The 20,762-nt window shown below is 39.4% G+C and overlaps 1 protein-coding gene across 2 annotated transcripts in view; it reads left to right on the forward strand.

The window, feature by feature from the left end:
• CA10 (carbonic anhydrase 10) overlaps positions 1-20,762 on the forward strand; it is a 538,401-nt gene that overhangs the window by 84,353 nt on the left and 433,286 nt on the right. For both annotated transcript variants that reach the window (XM_003931317.4, XM_074388566.1), the window contains exon 2: positions 9,517-9,591. In XM_003931317.4, the coding sequence (XP_003931366.1) occupies positions 9,517-9,591 (75 nt within the window). The remainder of the gene's footprint in view (positions 1-9,516; positions 9,592-20,762) is intronic.

A 20,762-nucleotide genomic window follows, 5' to 3' on the forward strand; every position in this document is an offset into this window, starting at 1 on the left:
AGAGAGAGAAATGGCACTGGGCTATTTTCTCTTCTCTTTCTTAACTTTAGTCACCTCTTCCTCTCAGTCTCATTTTGGACTTTGATCCTCTACTCAACCTCAAAATACTGCATATCCTGGAGTGTACTCAGTGTCTCTTCTGGTTTCTTTCTACACAGTTTTCACATTTTTGGTGACCTCTCTTAGACTCCTGGATTTAAATATTACATATTTAAAATATATAATATTTAACTATAAACATATATCTCATCTTCTTCTCAGAACTCATTTAATGTCCAACTGCCTATTTGACATCTATCTCCCCGTAATACTAGCTATCTCCAACAGAACCCTTGGCTTTATGCTCCCAAACTCCTCCTCCCTCAGTCTCCCTGGTCTTCTCAGTAACTGTCAACATTTAGTCACTCAGACTAGAAAGGATGGGCGTTATCCTTGATATATGGTCTTCAACTTCCATCATCCAGTTCATTAGCAAGTCATATCCATGCTTCGTCTGAATCTTATGATGTTCTATTTTCACTAGAACTGCTCTAGTTGAAGCCACCACCGTCTTTCTCCTGGGCCACTACCTCCATTGTCCAGCCTCATTTTAAGCCTCCCTCTCCCTGCATCTACTATTGCCACACCTCTTGGGCACTTTTAGTCTTCTTGAAGAAGTTAAACTTAGTTTTGCCAATTTTCAGTCTTTGAATCCACTTGAAATTCTACCACTGTTGATCTTCATGAAGCCAGATTGTCTTTGTCATTTAAATCTCTGTCATAATTTCAGAGACCATCAGTGTCACACAATCTAATATGTTCTTCTAATCGCCTTAATACCTTACCCTCTATACTGCAGAATGCTTTTCTCCAATTTTTCTTAAATATGTAAATTCAGTTGTTTCCTTTTCTCTGTCTCCCTCATGGAGAATGTATTAGGTTGATGCAAAATTAACTGTGGTTTTGCTACTGCAATTACTTTTGCACCAACCTAATAACTTCATGGAAAACAAGAACTTTGTACCTTTAAAGCTCAGAACACTTTCTGAAAGTCATAGGTACTCACGAAATGTTTCTTGAATTAATAAGAATAATAGTGAATGAGGAATAGACACTAAAGTTCTGAAATTCGGGGAAGTGAGGGATTACAGTAGAGTTGAAATGATCATTAGATGTTGAAAGGAGTAGGAATTGGAGAGGCTTTGAGAATTCAGTAAGACCAGGTCAATAGAAAGTAGATAAAGAGGGAATTTCAGGGGAAAAAAGGGTGGAGTGAAAGTGTGGAGAAAGTAAGAAACATGGTATTAGGGACAGCAGGAAGAACGACCCTGGTAAATACTATGAGAAATGAGATTAAAATATGTGGTAAACCCAAATTGCAGAAATTCTAGAATACTAGGCTGAGCATTAGCTATAACAGGGACTTCCTTGTTGATTTTCAACTCTAGTTTCCTTTGAGCTTCTTAACAATAGTATCATGCTAAGCTTTCTAGGTGAAAATAATACAGGCTACCCACCAAAATTTCTTATTTCTCAACACAAATATAATTTTTTCAGCTTGCTTAGGTCTGATTCAACATGCAGGGTGATTCTAGGTCATACCCATCTTCTGTGCTTGGAAACAGTAGCTTTGTCACCTGTTAGCCAGTGCAATTCTCGACGATTTGAGTGTTCTGTCTAGTTTTTATAAGTGGGGGTGTCACATAGGGTGGAGAGAGAAAAATGAGTTTCATCCTGTCTTGTGAATTTGGGAAAAGTAAAGAAAGACAGAGATGTAAATAGTTCCAGGTATGACACATTTTCCCCTTTGCCTTTAAATGAAACACATTGTGCTAAATAAAAGTGGGTTTGCTCAGGCTTTGATTTCCCTAGGCAGGGTGTCAGCTCCTGGTGCTCTTCCATCTGTCAAGCAAGTGTGGGCCTGTCAACCAACTTGAAACCATTACAGTCCACATTCCCACTGATCACAAATACAGGCGTCACACGCACAAGGCTTTGGATATAGACTAAAACCTCCCAAGGATTGTGTGAGCTGGGCTGCAAGTTGGTATAATATACAGCTTCACTACCACATGTATCAGGCATTCACCTAACATTTTTCTGGCATATGTGCTAAGCTTTTGCACAAACAATGGAGTTTTAAAATAAGGTATATTCTCTGACCTCAGGAAGGTTACCATTAGGTGGGAAAGAATGATATGAAAACAGATAGTGTGGGGCACTATCGAAATGTTAGACTGTAGGACCACATGTTAAGCAGAGTGCACAGAAGAAAAATACCTTCTGGGTCTTGTCAAAGTCAAGCACTGGAGGAAGGGCATTATCCCTGTCTAGTGAGTGCCATGCAGCTCAATGGGGCAGTCATTTATGTTTCTTCCGATGATCCATGCACTTCTCAATGTTCCTGCTTCCCATTTAGAAGACAGGACTGGCCATTCAAGGAAAGATAGTGATGTCATGGATATGCATCCAATGTTAGAAGTACTTTTTTTTTTTACCTTCCAACTTAGGGTGTTTCCTGGTCAACAGACTTGGTTCCTTCCTCCTTGAGTTACCTCCTCCAGCAGAGAAATGCAGTTTCTTAGGGAAACAACCTTTCAGTGCTTCTACCATTACATTAAAATGAAGTAACCACAGTGACATATGTACTCTGCCTCTCCTCTATACCTGGCTCCATCTTTGCTAGTTGTAGTGGCACAGGTGTGCTTGTTCTAATCCAGGGCGCAGAAGCTCGTTTTTGCAATGTGTGTACTTACGATTTGGTATGTTTTTGACTGATGGTGGACTTTTATTAAGTAATGCCCCTTTCTCAACTGGATCCCTTTGTGAGGGCTCCTCTGTTTGCTATTACACCAATTCCTTCCCCACCTCAGCTGTGATGTCTCAGACGTTGCTTTGAAGCCTTATTTCCCACCAGGTCAAGAGACCTCTGTGATTTGCAAATGGAGGTATTTCGCAGTTAGATTTTCTCTGAACCTAAGTTAGTTAAATTACGTGACTTGAAGCAGTAAACTCTGTTAATGATAGGGATTTATCTACAGTCCAGATCACCTCATCCTTGGGAGGTTTTAGTCTCCATCCAAAGACTTGTTGGTGTGATGGCTGTATTTGTGTTCAGTGGGAATATAAACATAATTTTCTTAAGTTGGTTGACAGACCCATACTTTCTTGACAGATTTTATGAACTTGTGGGAAGGATAAAGGGGATTGAGGTATTGTTAAGGTCTTTGTTTACTGCTTTGAAAAACCCAGCATGGGTTGTTGGCCTTGTTTATATGAGGCTCCATCAACATTGGTGGTTTAACCCAATGGAAATCGGACAAAGAGAGGGAAATATTCAACTTTATGTAGATGCTGGTGACCAATTTCAGATCTGGAAAAGATTTAGCATGACACATACCTTCCGCAGTGCATATTGAACAGATACCAGGTACATGTAATTTAGATGCCCATATATTTCAACATTCTGATTTTTTTTTTGTAAAGTAGCTCACTTCTAAACATTTAAGTAAGAAACAGAACTAGATAACAAAAATCTTTTAGATCCAAGACAGGACTGAGCAAACTATGGCCTACAGATCAAATCTAGCTCTCTGTTTTTGTAAATAAAACTGCATTGGCACACAGCTATACCCCTTCATATTGTATGTGGTTGCTTTTGTGCTACAATGGCAAAGTTGAGTAGTTATCACAGAGATAGTATGGGCCTCAAAGCCTGAAATATGTATTGTGTTGCCCTTTATAGAAAAAATTTGCTGACCTCTGTTCTAAGACTCCAAACTCTTATAAATGAGATTCTTTCTCTGTGCAAGAAGGGATCATCAAAAGCCTCTGTTTCATCCAGAAAGTGTTGCAAAACACTTTGCTCTTTCTTCATCCCCAGTCATGGCTTCTTCAGCTATCCCCTTCATTCAGAAGTAGAATTATGTAAGATAATTCTGCTCGTTTGTATAAGAAGCCATTGGAGCAATGAATGTTGTCTCTTAAAATCCTGAGGTTCAGAGTTTTCTTTGGAAACTCATCAGTTCTCAAACTGTCACAGTGAAAAATAAACCAAGAATAAAATTGAAATAGATTTTTCCTTGCTATGTATATGTTTTCCTCTGGCAGTGATGACAGTTTTTATTGTCAGCACAGTTTTTTTAATTAGACACCTGGATTTCTCCCAGGGGCTGGCTACACATTAAAAAATTCTGATCCATACATAGGCAAAGAGGAGCAGAGAATGCTGGAAAAGCTCAGGCGGCTCTCTGTTCACCTGTTTGCTCTGAGGAATTCTCGATCAGCTTTTCACTCACTTCAAATCACATGTAAACAACAAGATGACTACCAAGGATCTGGTGGGAGGTGTTAAAACAGGAATCTTGTATGTCTCTAGGAGATCTGTCAAAAATAAATTTCTTGTAGCACTGTGGCAGAACTTTAAATGAGGTACCTTTTTAAATGTACCATCCTCTCTTTTCTAAATTGCCAAACAGTATGAGGCCAGACTGAGTATCCAAGGCATTTGTAAACATACTACATAAAACCTCTTTATTTTCTTCAACTCAAGTCTGCAGATATTATATTTTGTAATTGATAGACATCAAATGGGCGCTCAGGCTGATGGATTTTTGGAGGGTGAATTGGGTTCTTCACGAGGTACATCAAAGACAGCTAACAGGAGGTCTGCAGCTCTACTATTCCAGTAGGCTTTATTCAGATGGTCTGATTGTCTTATTAACTGCTAAAATCTAACATAGCTCTGAACAAATGGGATAGCTGAAGAAGTGATGATTGGCGATGAAGAAAGAGCAAAGTGTTTTGCAACTTTCTGGATGAAACAGAGGCTTTTGGTGATAATCTTGTCAGTTGCAATATTCTTTCTTCTTCCTTCTAGAGGGATGTTTCTTAAATTGATATTTCAGTTTGACTGACAGGTTGTCCTTATAGGCATGTGTAGAAGATTTGCACATGTAAGAAAGAGAGATTAAGAACAGGAATGCATCTAAAAATCTAAGAATCTAGTCATCTTACTCAGTTTTTATTCAAGTTAGCTTCCCCCTTTTTGCCATCCTAAAAACACACATCTATGCTTTCTCTTTTTTCCTTACTGCTTTATCCCCTGTAGAAATGAAAGTTTCTTAATGATATCGTCAAGTGGCAGGAAAGAGTAGAAAAAATATTTGAATGTGTAATGGAGTGGCAACTGTATTTGGTATGACACTACAATTCAAATATATAGGGAAAGGTGTGTCTTTTGTCTATTTAGATAAAGCAGTATCTTCCAATTAGTGTTCAATGTAATGTTTCATTTTATCTCTTTTAGCATATATAAGTACTTTATTATTTTTTTTTAAGGTGGTATACTGAATTTCTATTCTTCTAAGGTTTTTTTTTTTTTTTTTTTAAATTGCATTTTAGGTTTTGGGGTACATGTGATGAACATGCAAGATTGTTGCATAGGTACACACATGGCAGTGTGCTTTGCTGCCTTCCGTCCCCTCACCTGTATCTGTCATTTCTCCCCATGCTATCTTTTCCCACCTCCCCACCCCCCCGCCCCTCCCCCATTTCCCCCCAACGGATCCCAGTGTGTAGTGCTCCCCTCCCTGTGTCCATGTGTTCTCATTGTTCAACACCCGCCTATGAGCGAGAATATACGGTGTTTGATTTTCTGCTCTTGTGTCAGTTTGCTGAGAATGATGGTTTCCAGGTTCATCCATGTCCCTACAAAGGACGTGAACTCATCGTTTTTGATGGCTGCATAATATTCCATGGTGTATATGTACCACATTTTCCCTATCCAGTCTATCATCGTTGGGCATTTGGTTAGTGTTCAATGTAATGTTTCATTTTATCTCTTTTAGCATATATAAGTACTTTAAATAGCACCGTTAGGTCAGTGACTGTCAACAGGGATGTCACTGTTTCTGGGTGAATATTCTGGAAATAGATGAGGGTACTTGAGCTTGTTATAACAAAAGAGTAGCAGTTAGCACCAACTAAAGGCGAACAGAGATGCTATGCTCTGTGACATACTAGATAGTTAGAAACAGTGATAAATTATCCCATGTCCCAACAGACATTTGACTGAAAAACTGTTTTATTTATCTGACCCTCCAATCAAACTTCATTTTGCATATGCACACAAAGCATGTCTTACAAAGTTCTATTATACTTGGTTCTTTAGAAATGCAAAGATCATGTAAATCAAGAGAAACTGGTACTTAATTGTGTTCTAATGTTTGCCAAGAGTTGTTCACTATTTTGGAAAATCACATACCATTGAGAGCAATGCCATTTGTGGATTCTGGAATCTCCAATATACTAGAAAGTTGTTATTTAGGTCTTTGGCAATCAAGAATCCAACTTCTTCATTTTATCTTCTAGTGCATCATGCCTATTTTCAGATTGAAATATGTAATATTTTATTATACATTATGTTCCTTGTATTCCCCTTTGTATTATAAATACATGTTGTATATAAATACATATATTGATTATATTTATTGTTTTTGAAATTATGTATGTAAATTAGCACTCAACAATTTTTTTCAGTGAAGAGCCGTGGAGGAAACATTTTAGGCTTTGTGGGCCAAATGGTCTCTGTCATAATATTCCACTCTGCCACTGCAGTGAGAAAGCAACTCTAGAGAACATGTAAATAAATATGTGTGGTTATTTGGCAATAAAATGTTATGTACACCAAAATTTGAATGTAATATAATTTTGACATGTCAAAATATTTTTTTCAACTGTTTTTTTTTCAACCATTTAAAAATGTAAATTCATTTTTAGTTCTTGGGCAGTACAGAAACAGGCAGTGGGCTATATTTGGTTAGCAGGCACTGGTTTTCCGATCTCTGTTCTAGCATTCATGCTCAGGCATTTTCACATTGAAATATATATTATTATAAATTACATTTCTTTTATTTTTACTTATAGTTAAAGCACTATATTAAATTTTAGAGTGATGTGTATAAATATTGTAAAAGAAATTAGATAAAATCTTAATGTAAAACAAAACTTGAGCATAAGTGGATATTTATTTGGTTTAATGAAACATATGCAAAACAATGCAGCTTCCCCAATGACCAGTTCCTAGCTTAAAGATAGAAGGCTGCATTTATGATTTAAATTGTCTGGTGACAGTCAGCAATCCTGATTGGCTAAAACTTGGTGTGAGCTTTTATAAACCTCGGAAGGTTTTGTCTGTGATAAAGAAATCCAGTCCTGGCTTATCTCTGATGCAAAGCTGTTAGGTGATGTTTATAGTTCAAAACTTTCAAGATGTTAGAAATGTACATTTTGCCCAGGCTGGAGACATCTTACATGTCTAGCAGAGCTAGGCTGAAGTTTAGTGAATTGTGTCAGGGTTGGGGTTTGGGTTTGTTGTTGTTGTTTAGTAGGTTGCGTTGTCTGTGAATTTTATTTAATTACAGTCAAGGCGAGCATTACAAAGTAGTTGTTTCATAAGAGGGCCATTAGATATCTGATCTCACAGGTTTCTAAGCCTTTGTGATTCTCCTCTGGCTCCTATGAAGACTGTTTAATGAACTGGGGGAGAAGGAGGGTGGGTCAGGAAGAATCAGAATACTTTCTGAACTCTAGTGAAATGTTCTTTGTCTACCCACTTGGTGAATTTTGCAGCCATATCACCCTTGATTTGGTTTCTCAACTTGGTCGGGCCTAAAGACCTCTTGGCTGACTTCATATCTCCTTGTTTTTCCCTTGAGATACAAATTCTCAGAGTCTCAGTGGAATCTTCTGCCCGACTCTCTGGTTGGACACAACTTTTCCAGCTTCCACTTTGCGGTCACTTACTCCTTAGCCTGCTGTCCAGGGGCAGATGCACTGGCTTCCAACTCAGCTGACCTTGGGATCTTCCTCAAGGGCTATGGAAACGTCTGAACCTTATCCACACCACAGGGACAATAAGAATACCAGGAAATCCAGTATACTTTTGTGTGTCCATGCCCTAAATTTGTGCTGGGCAACTTTAAAGGTGTAATTTTTCCAGAGTCTTAAATAAGTTCTTTGTCTCTCTGCTATCTGTTTTTAAAGTTCCCTAAGCCCACTGTCAGTTCCAGCAGGAGTAGGCTCCAGTTTCACTCGTCCTATGTCAGCAAATCTCCTTCAGCCACAAAGATATAAGCCTCAGGGCTCTTAAAATCACAGGAAGACACGAACACTGCATGTTCTCACTCATAGGTGGGTGTTGAGCAATGAGAACACATGGACATGGGGAGGGGAGCACTACACACTGGGGTCTGTTGGGGGGAAATGGGGGAGGGACGGGGGGGTGCGGAGGTGGGGAGAGATAGCATGGGGAGAAATGACAGGTATAGCTGAGGGGAAGGAAGGCAGCAAATCACACTGCCATGCGTGCACCTATGCAACAATCTTGCATGTTCTTCACATGTACCCCAAAACCTAAAATGCAATAAAAAAAGAAATAACTTATAAACCAATAATTGGAAATTTCTGAATAAAGTTGTTTTCTATAAATAAAAAATCACAGGAAGAAAAGGTATCTCCACTATACTATGAGAAGAGACTTGAAGCTAAACAATACAAGCTTACCTGGAGGCTAGAGGAATCTAGTATATCTTCTCTCTATACAAAGTCTTGCATTCAAAGTCATCATCTTAAACCCATTCTTTCTAACTCAGAATTATGAGTCATTTTGCTACAGCTTTGAAGAGGAAGGCTGGAAAAAACCCCCACAAGATTTAAAGAAGGAAATGAAAAAAGTGAAGGTTTAACATTAATTATATACTAGCCCAATTACAAATATGATTGATTCACTTATTTTCTTCCAATGTGGCTGGGACTTGAAATATGAATGCAGTCTGATAAAGGGATAAGCATAAATTTATTTATCATCTATACTTTGGAGTTCACATGCTTGTGTAATGGCATTGCCCCAATTCGCTTGTCAACTGTCATGAATTCAAGGGTTTCCCTGAGGTCATGTCAGGACGAGGTCATGGATCTCCATGATATTTTCCAGTATCTTGAGCCCTCTGCCCTTTTTGCCTCTGATGTCAAAAACCGTCACCACAGTTATTTTATATTTTCCTGGGACCATATTCTATGTTTTTGTTTTCCTGGGACCTAAGGAAAGCTGGCTATGTATACCTTTCAACCTTCTAGACTGACTCCTTCAGCAAACTTCAATCTCTACCAAAACAAGGGTTCCATGCACATACATGGTTGGGATCTGCCTCGTCTCCTCAATTCCAGCAAGGGTGTGTGTGTGTGTGTAAGATGAAGAAGACAGACAAGTAGCAGGGGACTTAAGTACATAATTACTGTCTCTTAAATATCAATCAAAATACCTGAGTACTTTCAATAAAAATTCTATTATAATATATTTACTCATCAATGATCTTTTTGAATAGAAAAAGGGAAGGGGGAAGGAAGGTTGCTGCTGTAGTATGACTTTGGGGTAGAAGAAGATTATTTCATGGATACTCACTCCTCTTGCTTGGACAGCCAGGACACAGCTTCTCTATTATCATCTCAGTCTCTCTTTTTTTGCTTTTCCTTTAGCTCAACAGAATTCACCAAAAATCCATGAAGGCTGGTGGGCATACAAGGAGGTGGTCCAGGGAAGCTTTGTTCCAGGTAAGTACACATCAATTCTTATTTTACTTATTTAAAAAATATTTAGAATGAAATCTAGCATTATTTCCAGGATTTTATATTGCAAACCGTGAGGTAGTCTAATTTATGTATTTAATGAATACTCTATCCAAAATTTGTTACATAATGGGCAATGAGAGTACTTTTTTCCCCATCTGAGCCTGCAGTTTCAATGTCCTTCCATCTATAGATGCTCTGGCAGGGGGAGGGAGGTGGATGATTGAGGGCCCAAGCTCTGTCTGCTGACATCTGGTTAAGTGAAGAAGAGCCATTTTTTTTTTAACATCAATGAAAGAGGAACTATGAAAAGACTGACCATGACCATGAAGCTTGCTGGAACACATGCTGTCACTTTAGCAGCATCCATGGCCAGGACTTAGCACATCGGGCCAAGCACCAGCTAAAAATACCAGGCAAAGTGGATCCTGTCAGCATGGGGCAGAGGACAGAGAACTAAAGACAGATTAAAGGAAGGATTATATTATGACTTTAGTTCAGAAGCAAGGTGGAGGGTCCTTGCATCTCCTCCCACTACTCTTACCCTCATTATGGTCCTCTTGCTTTTAATGGTCCACTTGCTTTTGCTGCTTTAGTAAAGAGAGGGGCAAGAGGAAAAGCAGGCAAAAGGCAAGGATAGAAGGGAAGGCAGGTGACATATTTCAAAGTATTTTTAACTGCTCAGATGTGAGAATAAGAAATAAAGCTCTCAACAGGAGTCAATGTGCAGTCCCTACTCAGGCACTGAAAACAGAGGGCTGGAGATGTCAGTTGAGGTCTCTGTAGTTGGTGGCAAATAGAAAGAGCGGTGTCCCAGGTCACCTCGTTCATTCATGGCTTCTATATCTTCTTTTCCTGTCCTTCTGTAGAGTCTATTACACCAGCTGTGCAGAGCTAGGCAAGTCACAAAACCCCTCTGAGCACCGTTTTTCTCATTTGTATGATGGGGCAATTAAAAGTCTTCTTGAGGCTTTGAAGTAGGAGGAAAGCAGGCATGGTAAGGGAGAGTGGATGACCCAGGAAAAAGCCGGCTGGCTGCCAAATAGCCTCAGAAATGAACATTATTAACTTGATAAATTTACTATGACACATCTGTTCTATGGCCCAGTGAACATAGAAACTGAACTTGATTAATACATCTAGAAATGACCAGTTTCTAATGATAATGTTATAACAATTTCATTGGCACAAGCTATGTTCGTGTGAAATAATGTTGATACATGCCATTCAATATTTACAGTTGAGGACATCCCTTTTAAAGAACTAGCATGTTTATATACTTCTTTTTCCGTAAGAAATCTGTCATATTCAAGGTATCCTGTAAGTTACGTTTATAATTATATTCTTGTACCTTGTGAGTATGGAATTAAGAAAACAAACGGTATTCCCTTCAGGTGATAAGAAGTCTTGCTAAATTAGTACTACCCCTAAAGAGAACATCTTCTGTAGTGATTGACATGGCCATAGGTAACACTGGGTCATCGCCGCAAAATGTTGTGTGTCTGCCTCACACTTTTTGGTGTTTTCTTCTCTGTTGTCACATTCTTTCTTTATATATGTTCAAGGTTTTTTTGAGTTGATTTTTGCTTTTAAGACAACCATAGGAAAGAATTTTTGTTGTTCCCTTACGTGTTGATATAAAAGAATTGAACTTTTCCTCACTCTCAAATGTACTACATGGGAAGCAGTAAGGTATGTAAGTCTGATCATGGCCTCTGAAGTCAGACTTGATGGGGCTTGAGTCTGGGTTCTGTGGTTTCCTGTTAGTAGGACTGTCAACAAGTTATGTACCTACTCTACGCCCTCTGGGTTCTTCATCTGTAAAATGGAGATAAGAATTAAATCAGCCTTGTGAGGTGTACTGAGGATTAAATTACATAATGGAGGTAAAGTGCTTATGGTAACATCTGGTGCATGTTGAGTCAGTATATGTCAATTGTTATTGGTATCTGCTTAAGAAGAGGCAGACAACTACAAACTGGATGGTGTAGTAATGTGTGCAAGGGTTTCTCAAGATGCTTGACACAAGAGGGATGCTTGAATTTATAAGGTCAAGGATTTCTATACGGTGGACAACTAAAAGATGGCTTCCTCATCCTCTGAATTTAACAGTCCTAAAGCCTTTGGGCTTTTTGGTAGAGAAGATTGGTATCTGATGATTTCACTTTCTAAACTTTTAGGAACTCCAACTCTATTGAAAAGAATAAGAGTCATGAGAATTTGTGAATTAAGTAATTGAACCTGGGGCTCTGACATCTGACTCCAGATGAGCTACTTTATATGAGTGGGTAGTTGTGGCAAAAAATGGACCCCTTACCTCTTACTACTTGACTATAAAGTTAAGAGTGTTCTTCAATTTATTACTGAGATTTTTTTTCAGGTTATGGATGTGTGAAATAGAGAACTTGGTATGACTGAACTAGTTTTATTGTCCCATAAGTTCCTCACTGAAGTGTCTAGAAATAATAGTCAGTTGGCATAACAGTTGTGAATCTGTAACTTCAACAAAGCTGTGGTGGATAAAAAATGTATGATCTCTATAACAATGGTGAGTGCAAGGTTAATTCAGCACCCAAATGCCTGCCTTTGGCCAGCTCAATAGCATTTATGGAGTACTTACCTTGTTCTGAGCCCCAAGTTTGGGTGGTTAATAAAGGGGTAACCAACACATGATTGTTACTCAAAGGTGAGTCTATAGTCTAAAGGAAGATAAGTCATAAACCCATGACTCAGGGTAACAAGGGCTCCAATAGGGTTTATACATGGAAAGGAGGCAACACAATATTGGGATTCTACCTGCCCAGTGTTTAACAGATGTTGTTTACCTGCTGAAACCTATGCTTTCCTCTGACCTCACCCACAACTAGAGTCTGTCTTGCAGGCAGAGCCCTGACTGTGTTTGTACATTCACCCTCCATACCATCATACACTCAGGGAAGGAGCCCCTTACCAGTCCCAGAGGGTTACTCTTGGCTAAGATTTACAAACTAGAAGCAAAGTCAGGTCTTACATGGCAGCAGGCAAGAGAGCTTGTGCAGAGGAACTCCCATTTATAAAACCTTCAGGTCTCATGAGACTCATTACCATGAGAACAGTATGGGGGAAACCACCTCTGTGATTCAGTTATCTTCACCTGACCCTGCTGTTGACATGTGGGGATTATTACAATTCAAGGTGAAATTTGGGTGGAGACCTAGCTGAGACCACCTTAACCGGCCATACTTCATTATCCATATCGCCATCAGCATTTTGATCAAAGCCATTCAACAAGTTTATAGGAAGTTCCTTTCCCGCATCTTCCTGTCTCCTTCTAAATCCTCCAAACCATTCCAACCTCTGCCTGTTACCCAGTTCCAAAGTCACTTCCACATTTTTGGGTATCTTGGTAGCAGCAACTGACTCTCTGTGATACCAATTTACCGTATTAGTCTGTTTTCATACTGTTATAATAAACTGCATGAGATTGGTTAATTTACAAAGATAAGAGGTTTAATTGATTCACAGTTCAGCATGGCTTGGGAGGCCTCAGGAAACTTGGAATCATGTCAGAAGAGGAAGCAAGGCACCTTCTTCACAGGGCAGCAGGGAGGAGAAGAGCTGAGGGAAGGAACCACCAGATCTGATGAAAACTCACTCACTGTCAAGAGAACAGCGTGGAAATAACCACCCACATGATTGAATTACACCCCACCAGGTCCCTCCTACAACACGTGGGGATTATGAGAACTACAATCCAAGATGAGATTGGAGTAGGGACATAGCCAAATCATATCCACGGGCAAAGGCCTGGAGGCTTGGAAGAGAATGTTCTCTAGAGCAGGAGGAACTCTGGGAATTAAGGCCTTGGAGAGCAGCAGAGGCCTGATTATGGAGGGCCATACCAACTGGGAGTTTGGATTTTACCCAAAAGGAACTAGAAGTTTGGATTTTACCCTAAAGAACCAAAAGAGGTTGAAACTTTTATAGAATTCAAAGCCAGAGAAGAGGGTAGTATGAGCTAAGGCAGGAGCAGTGAGGGGTCTGGGGAGGATGCAGCTTCTAGGGTTAGGGACCTTGTCTCTTTCCACCACCTATCCCTCCAGGATATACCTCAGGCCTTCCATGCAGCAGGGACTCAATGTTTGCCAAACAAACTTGGGTCAGAATAGACAGTAATTTTTGCTCCTTAACGAAAAAGACAAAAGAAAATCTTGACTCTGGAGACAGAGTCAAGGGCTATTCCTCAACCTTTAAATTGAGTTATAAAATAATAATAATAACACATACCTCAGTACAATCTGTGGTATATGCTATAAAGGGAAAGTACTCGAGGTTTTGAGAAGCCCAGTAGAAATAGTCTGGAGATCAAGAAGAGCCTCCTTGTGTAATCCAGGAGAAGCTAAGCTAAGGAAGGGCATAGCTAGTGCAGAGTGGGCTTAGACCAGCTATTTAAGGCAAAAGAATGAGCCTCAAGCATGGGCATGACATGTATGAGAAATGGAACAAAGGTCACTGTGGCCGAAGTGGAAAGTGCCAAGTGCAAAGTGGTTGGAGATTGGGGTGGTCAGGAGCCAGCTCATAGAGGGCCTTGTGGGCCATATAAAGTATTTGGATGGAGATCCTGGAAATAAAGGACAATAAATAATTATAAGCAATTTACTCTTCCTCTGAGATCTGGGAAACGGATTTCTGAAGAATTATAGATCACCACTTACTTAGCAGCTTAACATCGTAATATAGAATTCCTCTGAATGATTAATAGAGGAACTCATTGCTGCCGTTTTTGATCAGCATTGGACCTCGCAGGCTGCTATGGCTCAGGACAGTATCATTTGTTGTATTCTTTAAAATTGGGTAGAAATGGCTCGCCCAGGCCAATAACCTTCCCAACATGCTATTTTCCATCTGTTTCTTCTTGGGTAGTTTTAAAATCTAAAGATTATTGGACAATGAAAGTAATTATACCCAACCACATATGGGTTGCCATTGATATCTGTTTATCAAAATGTCCATTTTTTGTTTGTTTGTTTAAAAAAGTCTCATGGTTAACAGAAGTAAGGAGTATAAGGTCTTCTTTCTCCACTATACCCCCAGGAAAGAAATCTGGCTGGATGGTGGGGATAACTTGCTGATTCAGGAAGGCCTGCCTGGGGCTGTGCATGCTCCTCATTGCTTAATTCATGAAGTGGTACCCGCATGGATTTTTTGGTTGCTGCATAAGAATTACCAGTTATTTAGTAGTTTAAAATGACACGCATTTATTGTCTCACAGTTTTCTTGGGTCAGAAGTCTGGACGTGTCTTAAATGGATTTTCTATTGCATCCCATAAGGCTAAAATAGGTGTCATTCTGGCTGCATTCTCATCTGGGGCCAAGCTCATGCAGGTCCTTGGCATAATTCAGTTCCATGCAGTTGTGGGACTGAGACCCTAGTCTCCTATAGGCTGTCACTTCTCCATAAGCAGTTCACAACACAGATGTTTGCATCCTCAAGGTTGGGAGGAAAGTGATTCACTTACTTTGAATCTCCCCATCCTGAGAAGGCCTATCTATACTCGTTTTTAAAGGTCAAGCCCACTCAGTATAACATGCCTTTTTATTAACTCAAAGTCAACTGATTAAGAACATTATTCACATCTGCAGAATCCTTTCATCTTTGCCAGAAATGGTAATCTAATCAAAGAAGTGAAATTCCATTATACCCACAAATCCCACTCATGCTAGGAGGTAGGAATCTTGGGGGCTGTCTTATTCCATTTGTGTTGCCATAAACAAATACCTGAGGCTGGACAATTCATAAAGAATTTTGAGATAGATTTATTTAGTTCATGGTTCTACAGGCTGGTGTACAAGAAGCATGGCATCCGGATCTGGGGAGGGCCTCAGGCTGTTTCTACTCATAGTGCAAGGGGAAGGGGAGGCAGCATGTGCAAAGACCACATGGTGAGAGAGGAAGCAAGAAACACAGAGAAGTTGCAAGGTTATTTTCAACAACAAGCTCTTGCAGGAACCAATAGAGCAAGAACTTACTCATTACTATAAGGATGATACCAAGCCATTCATGAGCAATCTGCCTCTATGACCCAAACACCTCCCATTAGAACCCACCTGCAACATTGGGAATCAAATTTCAACATAAGGTTTGAAGGTTCAAATACTCAAACTGGAACATTTTACCCTTGGTTTTCCATGCCTCACATCCTTCTCACATAGCAAAACACAGTCATTCTATCCCAATAGTCCCAAAAGTCTTAACTTGTTCTAGAATCTACCCAAAAGTCCAAAATCTCACCTGAGACTCAAGGCAAGTCCTTCCTCCACCTATGAGCCTGTGAAATCAAAAGCAATTCATCTACTTCCAATATGCAATGGTTGCACAGGTATTAGGTAAACATTCCCATTCACAAAGAGAAAAATTGGCCAAAAGAAATGGGTAGCAGTATTTATGCAAGTCTAAAACTCAGCAAAGCAGACATTAAATCTCAAAGTTCCAGAATAATCTTTGACTCCATGAGAAGTGGGCTCCCAAGCCCTCAGAAAGCCCTGACCCCATAGTTTTTCTGGGGGGCTGCTCTTACAGTTTGGAATCTAGTACCTGCAGCATTTCCATGCTAGTGTGGCTCATTGCCAGTGACTATATAATTCTGGGGTCTAAAGAACCCCTGTTCCCACAGTTCCCATGGGTACTGCCCTAGTAGAGGCTCTCTGTGGGAGCTTCATCCCTGCAGAAGACTTATTCCTGGGCACCCAGGCTTTCCAATACATCCTCTGAAATCTAGAAGCTTGGCAGCTTCTACTACTCTTGCATTCTAGGAGCCTACAAACTTAGCACCAAGTGGATGCTGCTGAGGATTATAGCTTACACTCTCTGGCACAGCAGCTGGAATAATACATGGGGCTATTTGTGCCTCAGCTGGAGCTGGAGCAGCTTGAATGTTGGGAAAGCATACCAAAGAGGCTTGGGGGTAACTTGGGCCTCGTCCCTGAAACCATTTTGTTCTCCTAGGCCTCTGGGCCTGTCATGGGAGGGGGCTACAATGATTTCTGGAAAACCTTTTTCCAATTTTCTTGACTCTTCGCACCTGACTCCCTTTTATCCATGCTAATCTGTTTAGCAAGTTGTTACCCCTCAGCACCATTGGGTTTTTCTCCTGAAAACATTCTTTCCTTTGTCACATGGTTAGACTGATTTTATATGTTTTTATATTCTGCTTTCCTTTTAACTATATGTTCCACCACTAGGTAATTCCTTTGCTGCTATATATTACCGTAAGCTGTTAAAAGTGACTGCACCTTAGCCATGCATGGTGGTGGGCACCTGTAGTCCCAGCTACTTGGGAGGCTGGGACATAGGTCTCACTTGAACCCAGGAGGCAGAGGTTGCTGTGAGCCAAGATCACACAACTGTGCTCCAGCCTGAGCAACAAAGCAAGACTCCATCTCAAAAAAAAAAAAAAAAAAAAAAATGGCTACATCATTTCTTGAAAGCTTTGCTTTGCTGCATATAGTGAATTACTGAGGTTTTCTCCTCATAAATTCACTATGTGACCACCCCTTTCAAGAGACCTGCATTCACTCCCCCTTTGACAAGCTTATCCTTCAATACATCCCAATTAAATGATATTTAAAGTCATTGTATATAGTTTCCTATAGCTCCTTGTACTAGTCCTTTTTCACACTGCTATGAAGATACTACCTGGGTAATTTATAAACAAAGGAGGTTTAATTGACTCACAGTTCCCCATGACTGGGAGGCCTCAAGAAACTCACAATCATGGCATAAGGTGAGAGTAAAGCAAAGACCTTCACATGGAGGCAGGAGAGAGAGGCTGCCAGCAAGAGAGGAACCATCAAACATTTATAAAACCATCAGATTTCATGAGAACTCAGTCTCATGAGAACAACATGTGGGGGCAACTGCCCCCATGATCCAATCATCTCCCACTAGGTTTCTCTCTCAGCACCTGGGAATTACAATTTCAGATGAGATTTACGTGGGGACACAAAGCCTAACCATATCACTCTTGTAACAAATTATGCTAAAGTTAGTAGCTAGAAACAACAGATTTATTCTCTTACCATTTTAAAGGTTGGACACTAAAATCATGGTGTCAGTAGGGCAGTCTACCTTATGGAGCCTCTGAGGAGAAAGCAATCCCATGCCTTTCCTGCCTTCTAGAAGCCACCTGCATACTTAGCACAGGGCCTCTTCCTTGCATGCCTTCCATCTGTGCTGCTGTTATCACACATCTTTCTCTCACTCGGACCCTTCTGCTTCCCACTTTTCAGAATGTTTATGATTGCATTTGGCCCATTTAGATAAGCCAGGATGATCTCTCCATCTCAAGGTCCTTGACATAATCATATCTGCAAAGTATATTTTACCATATAAAGTAATACATTCACAGGTTTGGAGGATTCGAATATATGGTCTTCCCACATTTTGGGAAGACTGTTATTCTTTTTTTCACACTCATATTGTCTCCAAAGCTAATGGAAGCACAATAATCCATCACATGAACATATGATTTTGTAGTCGTCAGTACCTCTTCACTCATATTACTTCATTAAAACCTTCATAAAATTTGCTTCATAAAATTTTACTTCATAAAATTTGCACTTGTATTCCCCTTTCTCCAGATGAGAAAACAAAGCAAGTTAGGTGAAGTTATTGTCTAAATTTCTAATACAGGTCTGGAAATAAACACACTTCTAATCCAGTGCTCTTTTCACTACAAATATGTATAAATCTGATTAACAGATGATACTGCTTCTTGGATAGACAGTAGTACTGTTCGGCTTATCTTCTAGAAAAGAATAAACTAGAGGCAAAAATAAAAGGCTATATACCAGATTAATCCACTGAAAACTCAACAGAAATCTAACTTCTCTCTAGACATGATCTAGCATTTGGATATCATTTATTACATTTTAGAAAGTCTTTCCAGGTGTCATCTTATCTTTCAAAATAGTTTTTTTTTTTTTTAAATTTTGGAATGACTTTAGATTTACAGGGAAGTTATACAGGGAGTTTCCATATATTATACCCAAGGTCCCCTAATTTAACATCTTAAATTTGCATATTCATTTGTCAAAACTAAGAAACCAACCTGGATATATTGCTATTAAACTAAACTCTAGATTTTCAAACAATATTTTAGTTTTTCACAGTTCTACTTCTGATGCATAATCCAATTTAGGAAACCACATTACCTTTAGCCTTCATGTCTCTTCAGTCTCCTCTGGGCTGTGAAAGTTTCTTAATCTTTTCTTGTTTTTTAATGACTGTGACAGTTTTGAGAAATATTGTTGAGCTATTTCATAAAAAAATTCCTGAGTTTCTGTGCATTTGATGCTTTTCTTGATTAATCTGGGATTCTGAGTTTGGGGGAAATGTTCCCTGGAGATAGAGTGCCATTTGCATTACATGCTATCAGAGGGTATATGATACCAGCATGTGTGTCTCTCATTTGTGACAATGTATACAAAAGACAGAAACATATTTCTGACATCAATCAGTAGATGTGGAACATTTAACAAGGCTAAAGATTTATCTTTCGTTGTAGAACAAACAAATTTTGGAGTTGGACCTAGAACCTAGATCTCTTGCACTGACAGGTAGTATTTCTCAAACTGGACTGTACTCCAAAGCCTGCCCTGATGTCTTTATGACATTAATTATTTTGCTACAAAAGTGTATGTAAACCTTTGTGTTTGAGAGTAGAATTTTGTTTCAGTTTATCTTAAGAATAAAACTTGCATTTTAAGGAGTCCTGTGGCAGACTGAATAATTCTCTCATGTTTCAGCCATTGAATTTTCTTGATCAGGGAGTGTGTGGGTGAGCATACCAGTATTTTGCCCCCTGGACTTTGTTTTTTATTATCAATTGTCTTCTTCCTTTGGATAATAGATGCGGCAATGGATATTGGAAAATGCCTGGTGGCTTGTGTCTTCCACTGACCAAACATGAGATCTTAGGCAAGTCACTTAGCAGATCAGGACCTTGTTTTCCTCACATATAGAATCAGGATATTGAGCTGCATGGTTTTCAAAGACCCATTTCAGCTCTGATATTTTTTGTCAGCTTGCTAAGATTGTTTTGGAAGTTGTATTTAGCAGCATTACGAAATAGAATATTGATTTCATTCACAGGATAATTTTATTATGTTCTCAATATCATTGTTTGTAAGTGGAGGCAGTGATGCAAGTCTCTTTCTCTCTCTAGATTTCTGATTTTTCATCTCTAAGAGGAAGCAAGCAAAATTTAATGGATATATTCTCTCAGTGTAAGAGGGTGACGTTACACTGACTCACCCTCAATTAGAAATACTTTGTTATCTTTTTTCCCAGAAATAGGGATGCATAGTGTGTAAAATTTACTCAGAGGCTGATGTGCCAGACACCCTCCTAGACACTAGCAATACAAAGAATAAATGACAGCTCCCGATCTTAGGAGCTTGCAGTTGACTTTAGAGACAGACATGCAAATTAGGAGTTACAGTTTAGCCTAGTAAGGCATGTGAGACAGGAGTGGTGGAATCCACACATGTGGATTGGCTTCACAAAAGAGAAAGCAACTAACCCTACTTGTGGTGTCAGAAAAGGCTTTACAAATTGAAGGCTTCTCTTGAGATAGGGCTTAAAAGATGTATAGGCATCTCCCCATTACCTAGGCAGCAAACCACATTGCAATGTGTGTACCTGTGCAACAATCCAGCATGATCTGCACATGTACCCCAGAACCTAAAGTAGAATTAAAAAAAAAATGTATAGGCATCTGCCAGGTACGCAAGAAGGAAAAGGTCATTGCTGGTGGATTAAACATAGTGAAATCTGAACAGCTACTAAATAACAGATTGAAAACTTATTGTAACCAGTAAGCAGTCCTACTTACCATTTCATCTACTAGAGTCCCTACCACACTTCAGAGCTGCATGGTGGAAAGCACTCTGAACTCAGAAAGTCATGCTCAGGGTCCCACTCTATTGTGTTCCAACCATTTGATGGACAGTAGTGTTTGAAAATCACCTAATATCTCAGAGCCTCAGTTTACTCATTTATAAAATACAGACAATAAGAGCTGTGTCTCAAATATTTTTGTAAAAATAAAATTTTGGATTAGAGCTAGTCCTGCATCACAGGCTATGAGAGTATACAAAGACATTACTACTTATTA

This window comes from Saimiri boliviensis, chromosome 17 (assembly GCF_048565385.1).
Source record: "Saimiri boliviensis isolate mSaiBol1 chromosome 17, mSaiBol1.pri, whole genome shotgun sequence".
In the NCBI taxonomy this organism is placed as follows: Eukaryota; Metazoa; Chordata; class Mammalia; order Primates; family Cebidae; genus Saimiri; species Saimiri boliviensis.